We start from the raw sequence: 12,555 nt of genomic DNA on the forward strand, positions 1-12,555 counted from the left end.
GGTATGTTTTAACAAAAAGCTTGGCTTCCCGGGGAGAGAGAGATCCAAGATGACTGATTATTAGCAGCTCAGGATTGTAGATCCCAGTGAAAGTGCAGAAAACAAGAGGATGCCACACTTTCAGACGAATTTTTGTTGCTCAAGGACCAGGAGATTCCCAGCAGAGGAGCCCCATGGGTCGCCAGTGGAACTCTTGTGGCCAGTGCCCCGGTGCGGCGGTTCTTGGTGCAGCGTAAACGGGACTAGCTCCCCTTTTGGTCAATGTTTGGAGCTCCAGGAAGGCAGAGTAGCCGATTGAAAAAGAGACTCAAGAAGAAAGCCAGACCAGAGATTCCCGGACAGAAAAGCACCACTAATCTTAATGCTGCTGTTTTAGCTGCAGTGGGTTGCTCAGATTCCAGCACTGAATCAACAAGTTGGATGTCCACTCAGAGACCTAATTTGAAAGTCGGTAATTACAAAGACCACAGGTGGATAAATTTACAATGATGGGAAGAAACCAGCCTAAAAAGGCTGAGAATACCCAAAATCAGAATGCCTCTCCCTCTACAGGGCTCACAGTTCCTCATCAACAAGGAAACAAGGCCTGATGGAGAACGAGTGTGTTCCAATAACAGAATTAGGATTCAGAAAGTGGATAATAAGAAACTTCTGTGAGTTAAAAGAACATGGTCTAGCCCAATGTAAAGAAACTAAGAACCTTGAAAAAAGGTTTGATGAAATCCTAACAAGAATAGACAATCTAGAGAGGAATATAAGTGAATTAATGGAACTGACGAATACAATACGAGAACACCACAAAGTATGCACAGGTTTTAACAGTTGAATTGATCAGGCAGAAGAAAGGATATCAGAGGTCAAAGACCAACTTAGTGAAATGAAACGAGAAGATTAGAGAAGAAAGAGTAAAAAGGAATGAGCAAAGTCTCCAAGAAATATGGGACTATGTGAAAAGACCTAATTTACGTTTGATAGGTGTACCTGAATGTCATGAAGAGAATGAATCCAAGCTGGAAAATATTCTTCAGGATATTATTCAGGAAAACTTTCCTAAACTAGTAAGGCAGAACAATACTCAACTCCAGGTAATACAGAGAACACCACAAAGATATTCCTCAAGTAGAGCAACCCCAAGACACATAATCGCTAGATTCACCAGGGTTGAAATAAAGGAGAAAATTCTAAGGGCAGCTAGGGAGTAAGGTAAGGTTACGCATAAAGGGAAGCCTATCAGACTCACAGCAGATCTCTCAGCTGAAACCCTACAAACTAGAAGAGAGTGGGGGTCAATATTCAATATCCTCAAAAAAAAAAAAAGATTTTTCAACCCAGAATCTCACATCCAGTCAAATTAAGCTTCATAAATGAAGGAAAAATAAAATTTTTCACGAACAAGCAAGAACTCAGAGATTTCATCACCACCAGGCATGCCTTACAAGAGCTTCTCAAAGAAGCACTAAACACAGAGAGGAACAACCAGTATCAGTCATCCCAAAAACTTACCAAAAGGTAGAGTATCTCCATAATGAAGACTCTATATCAACTAATGGGCAAAATAGTCAGCTAGCATTAAACGACAATATTAAACTCACAAATATCAATATGAATCCTAAATTTAAATGAATTAAATGCCCCAATCAAAAACACAGACAGGCAAATTGAATAAAAAGTCAAAACCCAGCGGTATGCTGTATCCAGATCCATCTCATAAGCAAGGACACACCAAGACTCAAAACAAAGGGTTGGTGGAAGCCTTGCCAATCAAATGGAAAGCAAAAAAAAAAAATAGGAGTTGTAACTTTCGTCTCTGACAAAATAGACTTTAATAGTAACAAAGACTAAAAGAAAGAAGGACATTACATAATGGTAAAAGGATCAATGCAACAACAGGAGTCAGTGATCATAAATATATATGCACCCAATATAGGAACACCCAGACACATAAGACAAGCTCTTAATGACTTATAAAGAGACTTGGACTCCCACACAATATTAGGGGGAGACTTTGACACCACATTGTTAATATTTGACAGATCAATGAGATAGAAAATTAACAGGGACATCAATGAGATAGAAAATTAACAGGGACATCTATGATTTGAACTCAGACCTGGAACAAGTAAACTCAGTGAATATTTACAGAATTCTACACCCCAGGTCCACAGAACATACATTTTGCTCAGTATCACATTACACCTATTTTGAAAGTGACTACATAATTGGAAGTAAATCACTCTTCAGCATTTGCATAGCATTTTACAGACTTAAATGAAATATTGGTTGGTTGTTATTTTCTTCCCTTATTCCTTCCTGTCTCCACTGTTAAGCACAACTATCAGCATAAAAGAGGATTTTAATACCTATTTTTAGATTGCATTTCAGCCTGGGCAATAGAGCAAGACTCCTGTTCTCTCTCCCCCTTTTTCTTTCTGTTTCTTTCAAAAAAAAAAAGAAAAAGGTTCGCTTCTCTTTGTAAAGTGATGGTGTAGAAGGAAGAAAAATAAATTTGTCTTTAGTTTTTTGAAATGATACTATCCTTAACTCCTCCACTTTTGTCCCCAGTGAAAGAATCACGCTGGGGAAACATTACGAGCAGGTGGCTATTGTTTCTTTGATAAAGCAGGAAAATCTTATTAGGTGATACAAATACACCTTATCACTTGCAAATATAAACTGTCATGTGTCTTGGGGGAACAGCTAAGTCTAGAATTGTTTCAAAAACTTGAAGGTAAATGGATGTTTTATTTACAGCTAAACCATCATACTCATTTCAAATATATTCATTGGACCAGGATACTGCAGATACATATACCATTTTTTTGCTGAAACTTAGAAGTTTCATAATCCACTTAAAAGGCATATTATATTTCAGAATAAAATAATTATGTTTTAAAGCACAGGCTTGGAGCAGTCCAGTCCACAGATGTATAACGCAATCTATACATATAATTTAAAATTTTCTAATAGCCACATTTTAAAAAGTAAAATAACATTAATTTCAAAATAATTTTTTAATCCATTAAAAACACTACATTTCAATTTTAAAACAATATAAAATTGATGAGCTATTTTGACTTTTTTTGTATTTATTAAAATCGTTCATGTATTTTATATGCATGGCATACCTCAACCGTAGTGTTAAATTTTGACTGGAAATACTTTATTTTTATTTTTTGTCTTAGTGTTCTGTGAAATAATTTTTATTTAGAACACAATTATTACAAAAACAGATTCTACACTCAAGTTGTTCCAAATACTAAAAAAGTTTTCCAATAGCCTACTGAACATTAGTTTTTATATTTAAATTAATAAAAAATGAAATTTAAAAATTTCATTTGAAATTTAAAAATTTTAATTTTAAGAAATTTAAATTTAAAATTTAGGATTGAGGAATTTAAATTTAAAATTTCATTTAGAAATTTAAATTCCCCAATCATACTAGCTGCATTTCAAATATTCAATACATGTAAGGAGACAGCGTAGATCTGGAGCTATGTGAGACCAACCTGGGCTAGAATCCTGGCTTTGCCTCTTACCGACTGCTTGTTCTTGGGCAACTGATCTAGCCCTCTCCGAGCTTCAGTTCTATCTTTGAATTAAGGTGGGGGTAAACCCTGCAAAACTAACAGCAGAAGAGAAACACCCACTATTTGTTTACCCTTTCATAGAAGTGGTGGACTCACTGCATCATATAATAAAAATTAGAACCAATCAATATAGGAATAATAAAGTATATTTCATTATTCCATACTATGAAGCCATAAAATGCTTATAACTAATCACTTATTTAATCACCAATAATATTTAAATCAGTTAATACTATTAAGGAACAAAATCGTAATATTAGGAACTGCCCCTGTGCTCAGGAAAAACCTAGAAGGATCTGCCCCTCATCCATTAACAGCAGTTACAGGAAGCAACAGAGTGGGAGCGGGGCCCAGCCGGCACACGCTTCGGTTTATAATTCTTGGCAGTTAATTTCCAAAAACGTTGTTGTTTTAAAAAGGAGATAATACTGTTTTACTTTAAGGGGCAAATCTCAAATTTGCCTTAAAACAACTACACTTTTGCCTCGGTCTGGAATGTAATTTTAAATATAGCTTAACTATACTATAATAAACGGCCATATGAAAATACTTGGTCAGAGCGAAAAACACGGCGCCTTAAATCAGCTTTCGGTTGGCGGTTTCCCGCCGGTGGAACGGAAACAAAACCGCTTTTGACGTCAAGGGAGGCGTCCCTTCCCAGTTACCTTGGTGAAGTCTATGTGGCCATCTTTACTGTGGTCATCTCGTACCAAGCCTGTCGTAGTGGGGCTGTTAGGACTCCACAGAAAGTCGGCCTAAAATGAAATGGGAAAGGAATCTTGCGACTCCTGTGACAAAAAGCTGACAGAACCACGAAGAATCAGGGACGGAAAGCATTAGTTGTTAGTGGGATGCAGGTTCCACAGGCAAGCGGAACGATTCAAGCGAATTAGTAAGGTTTCTGCCCGGATATTGAGAGCCGCTTCCGTTGCTCAGCGGAAGTGCCGATCGCAAGAGGACAGACACCTCGAAGAATCCGCTATCGGCTGTGCGCACAACCGGAATCATGTCGAGTTTGGCGGTGAGAGACCCGGCAATGGATCGATCACTGCGTTCAGTGTTCGTGGGAAACATTCCGTATGAGGCAACTGAGGAGCAGTTAAAGGACATTTTCTCGGAGGTTGGTTCTGTTGTCAGTTTCCGGCTGGTATACGATAGAGAGACGGGAAAACCCAAGGGCTATGGCTTCTGCGAATACCAAGACCAGGAGACCGCGCTTAGTGCCATGCGGAACCTCAATGGGCGGGAGTTCAGTGGGAGAGCGCTTCGGGTGGACAATGCTGCCAGTGAAAAGAATAAGGAGGAGTTAAAGAGCCTCGGGCCTGCAGCGCCCATTATTGACTCACCCTATGGGGATCCCATCGATCCAGAAGATGCCCCTGAATCGATTACCAGAGCAGTAGCCAGTCTCCCCCCAGAGCAAATGTTTGAGCTCATGAAGCAGATGAAGCTCTGTGTCCAAAACAGCCACCAGGAGGCTCGAAACATGTTACTTCAAAATCCGCAACTGGCTTATGCCCTGTTGCAGGCACAGGTAGTGATGAGAATCATGGATCCAGAGATTGCTCTGAAAATTCTGCATCGGAAGATACATGTCACACCACTGATCCCGGGCAAATCTCAGGCTGTGTCTGTCTCTGGCTCTGGCCCTGGTCCTGGCCCTGGCCCTGGGCTCTGCCCAGGTCCTAATGTTCTGCTGAACCAGCAGAATCCTCCAGCCCCTCAGCCTCAGCATTTGGCTAGAAGACCTGTGAAGGACATTCCTCCTCTGATGCAGACTCCTATCCAGGGTGGAATTCCAGCTCCGGGGCCAATACCAGCTGCAGTTCCCGGACCTGGTCCTGGTTCCTTAACTCCTGGAGGAGCAATGCAGCCCCAAGTTGGAATGCCAGGGGTTGGCCCAGTGCCTTTAGAGCGAGGACAAGTGCAGATGTCAGATCCTAGAGCTCCTATACCTCGTGGACCCATGACTCCTGGTGGCCTGCCTCCTCGAGGACTGTTAGGAGATGCTCCAAATGACCCACGTGGAGGGACTTTGCTTTCAGTCACTGGAGAAGTGGAGCCCAGAGGTTATCTGGGCCCACCCCATCAGGGTCCCCCCATGCATCATGTTTCTGGTCATGACACCCGTGGCCCTTCCTCCCATGAGATGAGGGGAGCGCCATTGGGAGATCCCAGACTGCTAATTGGAGAGCCCAGAGGCCCCATGATAGATCAAAGGGGTCTACCCATGGATGGCAGAGGTAATAGAGACTCTCGAGCGATGGAGACTCGCGCCATGGAAACTGAGGTCTTAGAGACGCGTGTGATGGAGAGGAGAGGAATGGAGACCTGTGCGATGGAAACCAGAGGGATGGAAGCAAGAGGCATGGATGCAAGAGGATTGGAGATGAGGGGCCCTGTCCCCAGTTCAAGAGGCCCTATGACTGCTGGAATTCAGGGTCCTGGTCCCATTAATATAGGGGCAGGTGGCCCTCAGGGACCCAGACAGGTCCCAGGCATTTCAGGGGTGGCAAATCCTGGAGCTGGTATTCAGGGAACAGGCATGCAGGGAGCAGGCATACAAGCAGGAGGGATGCAGGGGGCAGGCATACAAGGAGTGGGAATACAAGGAGCAGGCATACAGGGGGCAAGCAAGCAAGGTGGAAGCCAGCCTAGCAGTTTTAGCCCTGGGCAGAGCCAGGTCACTCCACAGGATCAGGAAAAGGCAGCTTTGATCATGCAGGTTCTTCAATTGACTGCAGATCAGATTGCCATGCTGCCCCCTGAGCAAAGGCAGAGTATCTTGATTTTAAAGGAGCAAATCCAGAAATCTACTGGAGCTTCTTGAAAGGTTTTAGAAAGTACTTGGCTGTAGTCTGAAAGTTTATTCTGTAGCATTGAGAATGGGTGCAAAAAGCTGACTTCTGCATCCTGACAGTTTGATTAGGTTTTCCCTCCTCCTAGAACCTAATCTTTTGTTGTTGTTGATGTTCTTTTTATTTCTTTCTGTTTTTCTTTCTATTTTTAATTGAGGGTGGGGGGAGGAGGGGAGTCTGTTCACTTTGAGTTACTGTAAAATAACTGAACATGATGATACTATGCCAAATAAGATTAGAAAGAATAAGCAGCAATATTAAAGTGTCCACAATATGTTAACTACATTTTTTTAATGTGGAGTAAAATTTTGTGAAAACTGCTCTTAAAGACTAAAAGTTGACCTGTTAAAACGTTAATGTACTAAGATAGTTTTAAGATTTTTGGTTGTGTAACAAAATAAAGACGTTTACCTCAAAAGTTTAAGATATATTTCTTGGTAAACCATTTAAAATGCAAAATCTTATTTTGGAGGCAATAGGTTAAACATAGTCTTAGTGCTTTAGAATTATTTTTGAAACATTAGCGTTAATAGGGTAAGTTTAAACTTGTATTAGAATTGTTTTTTTCTAAAGTTATGTTACCTGAAAAATTAAGAACTGTACCTGGTTTAATGTTGCTTCATTTATCACATCCTTCGGAGACCAGCAAGGTTCTGCCAGGCCTCCAGCATCTGAACATGATGATTTTGCTCTGACAATTCTAAAATCAACAAGGTTACTTAAGACTGCTCTGATGGAACCTAATAATCTTTCAATACCTTCCTGTTTCTCAATAGTCTTTCAACCCTAAATCTGAGTCAGTAATTCTCTCACATCCTTCCCAAAAATCAGTGTCTAGAGACCAGTTAAGCTCGATGAGTTATACATGGTATTTTACTTTTCATAACTAGTGGAAGGTTTCATTCATTAAGTAAAGCTCTCAGCTTCTTGGTATCTGTCTGGCTTTCATGTACAGAAGGTGTCCATTTGCTCAACCAGACAGGATTTAAAAACCTTAAGACCAAACAGCATTTAACATGCCTTTCAGTTTTCTTATTTCATAATCTACTTTTCGTTTTTTTTTTTTTTTTTCTTTTTTGAGATGGGAAATTTGTTCTTGTTGTCCAGGCTGACATGCAATGGCGGGGATCTCAGCTCACTGCAACCTCCACCTCCTAGATTCAAGCAATTCTCCTGCCTCAGCCTCTTGAGTATCTGGTATTACAGGAGACCGCCACCACTTCCAGATAATTTTTGTATTTTTTTAGTAGAGATGGGGTTTCAACATGTCGTCCTGAACTCCTGACCTCAGGTAATCCACCCACCTCGGCCTCCCAAAGTGCTGGGACTACAGGCATGAGCCACTACATGCAGCCTACTTTTCTAATATTAATCATATCAGAATAATCAAGGCCCAGGTAGGTAGTTTTTACATAGCCTGAATACTCAGTCGACTTACTGTTCATTTTACTTTTTGTAAGTAATACAGCCATTTAGTCCTAATATACATACCAATGAGACATTCAAAAATGGCTGGAAGATGGGACTTATCACATTGCACTACTACCACTTTATTTCTAAGCCTTGAGGATGTGAACACAAACATTTGTATCATAAAACAAGTAATAATTAATAGAAGCATAAATTATCAAATATCAGGTGATCTTACTCTGGAGAAGAAAAACCAATACCTAGTTACAGATGAAAAAATATTTAATACAGAGTTAAAAATGTAGAAATTATCTTCCTTTGCAGAATTTTTACATTTGCATTAGTAATTCTTTATTCACAAGGTTTTCATCCCTATGCTGTTGTTTTCTACCTGTTTTACTCTGTTGTTCATACTACTACTTTCCCATGTTTCCTTTTCTTTTTTCATTTTCTCTTTTTCCCATGTTTCTTATATGCTTCCCCATTGGAGAGGATAACTCACTTTTACACGTGTGATAATTATGGTTAATACTAATTCACAGAGTTGGCTTGATCACTTTGAAATTGCTTTATCCCAGTGCTTTCACTGAAGGCTCTAACAAAATTATTAAATGTTACAGTCTTTATTCTAGTCAAATCTTAATGCAGACAAAATAAAAGTAATGGATAATTAAGGCTGACATTAGTATCTGATATGTTTATTTTTAATGACTACATTATACAGAAGTCTTCCATTCTGGATATACATGAGTACTGATTACCTTTTGTTTTTAATGAAAAAGGCAGAACTAATGAAATTGCAAGAATGGATGGAACTTTCTTAGAGCCGTTGTCTATATACTTTGATAGTTAAAGTAACTCTAAAGACGTGCTATTTTGTGATGGTTATTAGCAACACCTTGGTGTTGCTCAGATATTAAGTTTATGTTGCCTAGAGAGAACTCTTCTGTATTCCAATAGCACCTTGTAGTTATCTTCATTACTGACAGCATTAGTTATATTGAAGTGCACTGTTTACTTTTACCTGCTACTACCCATTCCCACTTCTAATAGACCACAAACTGAACACAGGGACAGTCTATCTCATTCCTATATTCACAGATGGGAAAATGACAAAACATTTTATCAGAGTTATTAGGGGGAAAAAAATCCCATTAAGAGCACATATGCTGCCCTCATAAGAGTTTAGATTCAACACAGAACAAATGAGCTATAACAACTATTGGCATATAAAAAACCAATTAGATATAGGTTATTAAAAACAATCACCTTTACTCAGTGAAAGCTAAAGAAATAGATTCTCATCACTTCTGATTGATTGAATGTTCCAGTATTTATGTAGAAAGCATAGAGCCTTATTTCATTTGATAGTAAAGAATAATGCAAGTAATATTGCCACAATGAGACTCTTATGTGTTTTACTACACAATCATTGGTTATAACCCCTCACATCCTGAATTTTCCCTAAGATGGGTAGACTAAAATAAAATCACCAATTCATCATAATAGTTGAAGATGATGGGGTGAAACAGTGATTTGCTAATGCTTCTTTAAGGCTTATCCTCTTGGGCAGTACATATTTCTTGGGATTATGAAATGATCAACTTTAATCAGTGCCTGCCTATTAGCTCTTCCCCTCATATTACTGATGATTAATACCAAAAATACATTTTAACATCTGCTGACTTCTGAGGATTTTGGAGTATTCGAAAAGATAGAAACCAATGTGAATCTCAGACAGGGTAGGCTAATCTAAGTGAGATTATGTTTGGCTTTTCAACTACACTTTTCAGAATTCTAATGGTAGAAAAGCATTTAAAAAAGAAAACCCTTAATCACAGCTTGCAAAGCTTCTTGTTTTTCTATGCTGTGATGGGACATTAGCTAAGCACACAGAATGTAATTTCCCGTAGTGTGTCAGGCCTTTCTCTTAGGTCTGATGAGGTCTAAGGGTAATTAAGTGCAACACCCTACTGTGGCAGAGAAACTGAATTATCAGTTACATCTGACAGTCTTCTTACAAAATAATGTCAGTCTCTCACTGCTTTTTATCAGCTAATCTCTAGAGGAACTTTCCTGGTTGAAACTTGCTTTTTTTCATCAGTCTCTTATCAAGAATGCTCTGGTTAAGAACTAATTCATATTAAGGATATTATTAAAATATTGAAAGTATCCATAATATAAATTTAATATTAAATAACATTAATAGGGGTATTACATGATATTGGCATATTATACAATGTGCTTATTTATTTATTTATTTCAGATGTTAACTGAGCCAGATCTTTAAATATTTTCATTTGTTTTTATGCACCCTGAAACAAAAGTACTCCTTTGGTTGAAAATTAACCTTCCCAAATACTTGTATTACCAATTACCTTACTCATAAAATATGAACTATCAATTTCTTCTTGATATTATTCTACAATATATAGCATGTCATTTGAAGGCATGAACTGTGTCAAAAGTGACACCTGGGAGCCGGGCGTGGTGGCTCACACCTGTAATCCCAGCACTTTGGGAGGCTGAGGCAGGCAAATCACTTGAGGTCAGGAGTTCGAGACAAGCCTGGCCAACATGGTGAAACCCCACCTCTATTAAAAATACAAAAATTATCCGGGCATGTTGACAGGTGCCTATAATCCCAACTACTTGGGAGGCTGAGGCACAAGAACCACTTGAACCTGGGAGGTGGAGGTTCGAGTGAGTCAAGATTGTGCCACTGCACTCCAGCCTAGGCAACAGAGTGAGACTATCTCAAAAAAACAAAACAAAACCAAGAATAAGTGACCCTTGAGGTAGCATCGTTAAAAATAACAAACCTGGTGCTTATTAAATACTGCAAAAAAAGCACCCAAATATTTACCTAAAAAAAGGAGCATAGTGTCCTGGTTAATAACAACTCTGTTTTGTTTTGTTTTCAGACAGTGTCTCACTTTGTCACCCAGGCTGGAGTGCAGTGGCATGATCTCAGCTCATCTGCCTCCTGAGTTCAAGTGATTCTCCTGCCTCCGCCTCCCAAGTAGCTGCAATCACAGGCATGTGCTACCATGCCTGGCTAATTTTTGTATTTATAATAGAGACAGGGTTTCACCATGTTGGCCAGGCTGATCTCGAACTCCTGATCTCAAATGATCCGCCCACCTTGGCCTCCCAAAGTGGTGGGAATACAGGTGTGAGCCACAGTGCCTGCATTTAATAACAACTCTTTATAACCAAGAGTTGGTTTAGAATCCCAAACTAGGTAACTGTCTTTTAATCATAGGTTTTAAAGGTAAAAAATAAAAAAGTAGACAACTAATTACAAAAAATACACAACATTCTCAGTCATAATGAATTTTGTATGATTGAGTACATATAATATCTGCAGACATTTGAAATTAATTTCATATAAGTTACAAGTTTAGTCATTTAAAAAATTATATCTGGTGGCCAGACGTAGTGGCTCATGCCAGCAATCCCAGCACTTTGGGAGGTTGAGGCGGAAGGATTGCTTGAGTTCAGGAGTTTGAGACCAACCTGGGCAACATGGGGAGATCCTTTCTCTACAACAAATGTAAAAAATTAGCTGAGTGTGGTGACATATACATTCTTTTTTTTTTTTTTTCTTTATCAGATGGAGTCTCACTCTGTCACCCAGCCTGGAGTGTAGCAGCACGATCTCAGCTCACTGCAACCTCTGCCTCCTGTTTAAAGTGATTCTCCTGCCTTAGCCTCCTGAGTAGCTGGGATTACAGGTGCATACCACCACACCTGGCTAAGTTTTGTATTTTTAGTAGAGATGGGGTTTCACCATGTTGGTCAGGCTGGTCTTGAACTCCTGATATCGTGATCTGTCCACCTCAGCCTCCCAAAGTGCTGGAATTACAGGTGTCAGCTCCCGCACTCAGCCCGATGTACACATTCTTTAAGTGAATCTTAAAGGTTCACCTTAATAACACTTAAAATATGTGCCAATATTGAAAAATGTATCATTGAGTTCATAATGTGATTTAAAAGAAAAATGCCAATATAGTGCTTGCTTGGTGCCTTAACATTTATAAAACCATACTCCATATCCGAAATATCACTCTTGTTCTTGTATTAAATCAATATAGTGACATAAAGCAGGACTAACAACACTGTCAGACACAAACCTTGTATAGGAGAGTTATTATAACCATTAACTATTAACACAATATATTTCATATCTTTGGTTAAACCTAGATCTAAAATGATATCATCTTTTTGTGCTTATCAATCATGAGAGGAAAAGATCCTCATCTATTTTAAGCATCAGAGAAATTACATTGTTCTTCTAGAATCATTGTCAATGTTATTGAACTTTAGTTCTCTAAAAGTTTTAAATTCCTTTGGACAAGAAACCTGAAATTGGTTTTATTTAACAAATTTTCTTGAAAAGTTTGAACTTAAATGCTTGTAGATACAGCTTACATTCTCCAGTTCGGCCACAAGCCCAACCTCTTCCTATCCTTCAAACTTACAACTCCTGCTTTTCTTCTGTATAAAAACACAATTATTAGATTTGATCAATATCAGTGTCTAATTTGACAAATGTGACATAGAAAAATTTGTTCAAGGCTGGACAGGGTATCTCATGTCTGCAATCCCAGCTATTTGCGAGGCCAAGGCTGGAGGATTGCTTGTATCCGGGAGTTTGAGACCAGCATGAGCAATACGGTGAAACCCCATCTCTACAA

General features: G+C 39.1%; 2 protein-coding genes across 4 annotated transcripts in view; one reads left to right on the plus strand and one right to left on the minus strand.

The window, feature by feature from the left end:
• PRKG1 (protein kinase cGMP-dependent 1) overlaps positions 1-12,555 on the minus strand; it is a 1,319,131-nt gene that overhangs the window by 661,559 nt on the left and 645,017 nt on the right. The window contains exons 1-2 of one of the 3 annotated variants that reach the window (XM_035266233.3): positions 4,138-4,192; positions 3,507-3,622 (exon numbers count right to left, since the gene is read on the minus strand). The exons of 1 other annotated variant lie outside the window; for it this stretch is intronic. The gene's annotated coding sequence lies outside the window, so the exon portion shown is untranslated. Of the gene's footprint in view, positions 1-3,506; positions 3,623-4,137; positions 4,193-4,252; positions 4,452-12,555 lie in introns of those variants that run through there. One more of the 3 variants, XM_017963432.4, reaches the window with a different exon arrangement.
• On the plus strand, positions 4,525-6,863 carry CSTF2T (cleavage stimulation factor subunit 2 tau variant). The gene has a single exon (XM_009009916.5). It carries the CDS (start codon positions 4,594-4,596, stop codon positions 6,415-6,417), a length of 1,824 nt encoding a protein of 607 aa, XP_009008164.2. The 5' UTR covers positions 4,525-4,593; the 3' UTR covers positions 6,418-6,863.

The sequence above is a fragment of the Callithrix jacchus genome, chromosome 12 (genome assembly GCF_049354715.1).
Source record: "Callithrix jacchus isolate 240 chromosome 12, calJac240_pri, whole genome shotgun sequence".
Lineage (NCBI taxonomy): Eukaryota > Metazoa > Chordata > Mammalia > Primates > Cebidae > Callithrix > Callithrix jacchus.

Excerpts from the sequence above, each read along its gene's own strand:
- CSTF2T (XM_009009916.5), top strand. The coding sequence starts at position 4,594 with ATGTCGAGTTTGGCGGTGAGAGACCCGGCAATGGATCGATCACTGCGT.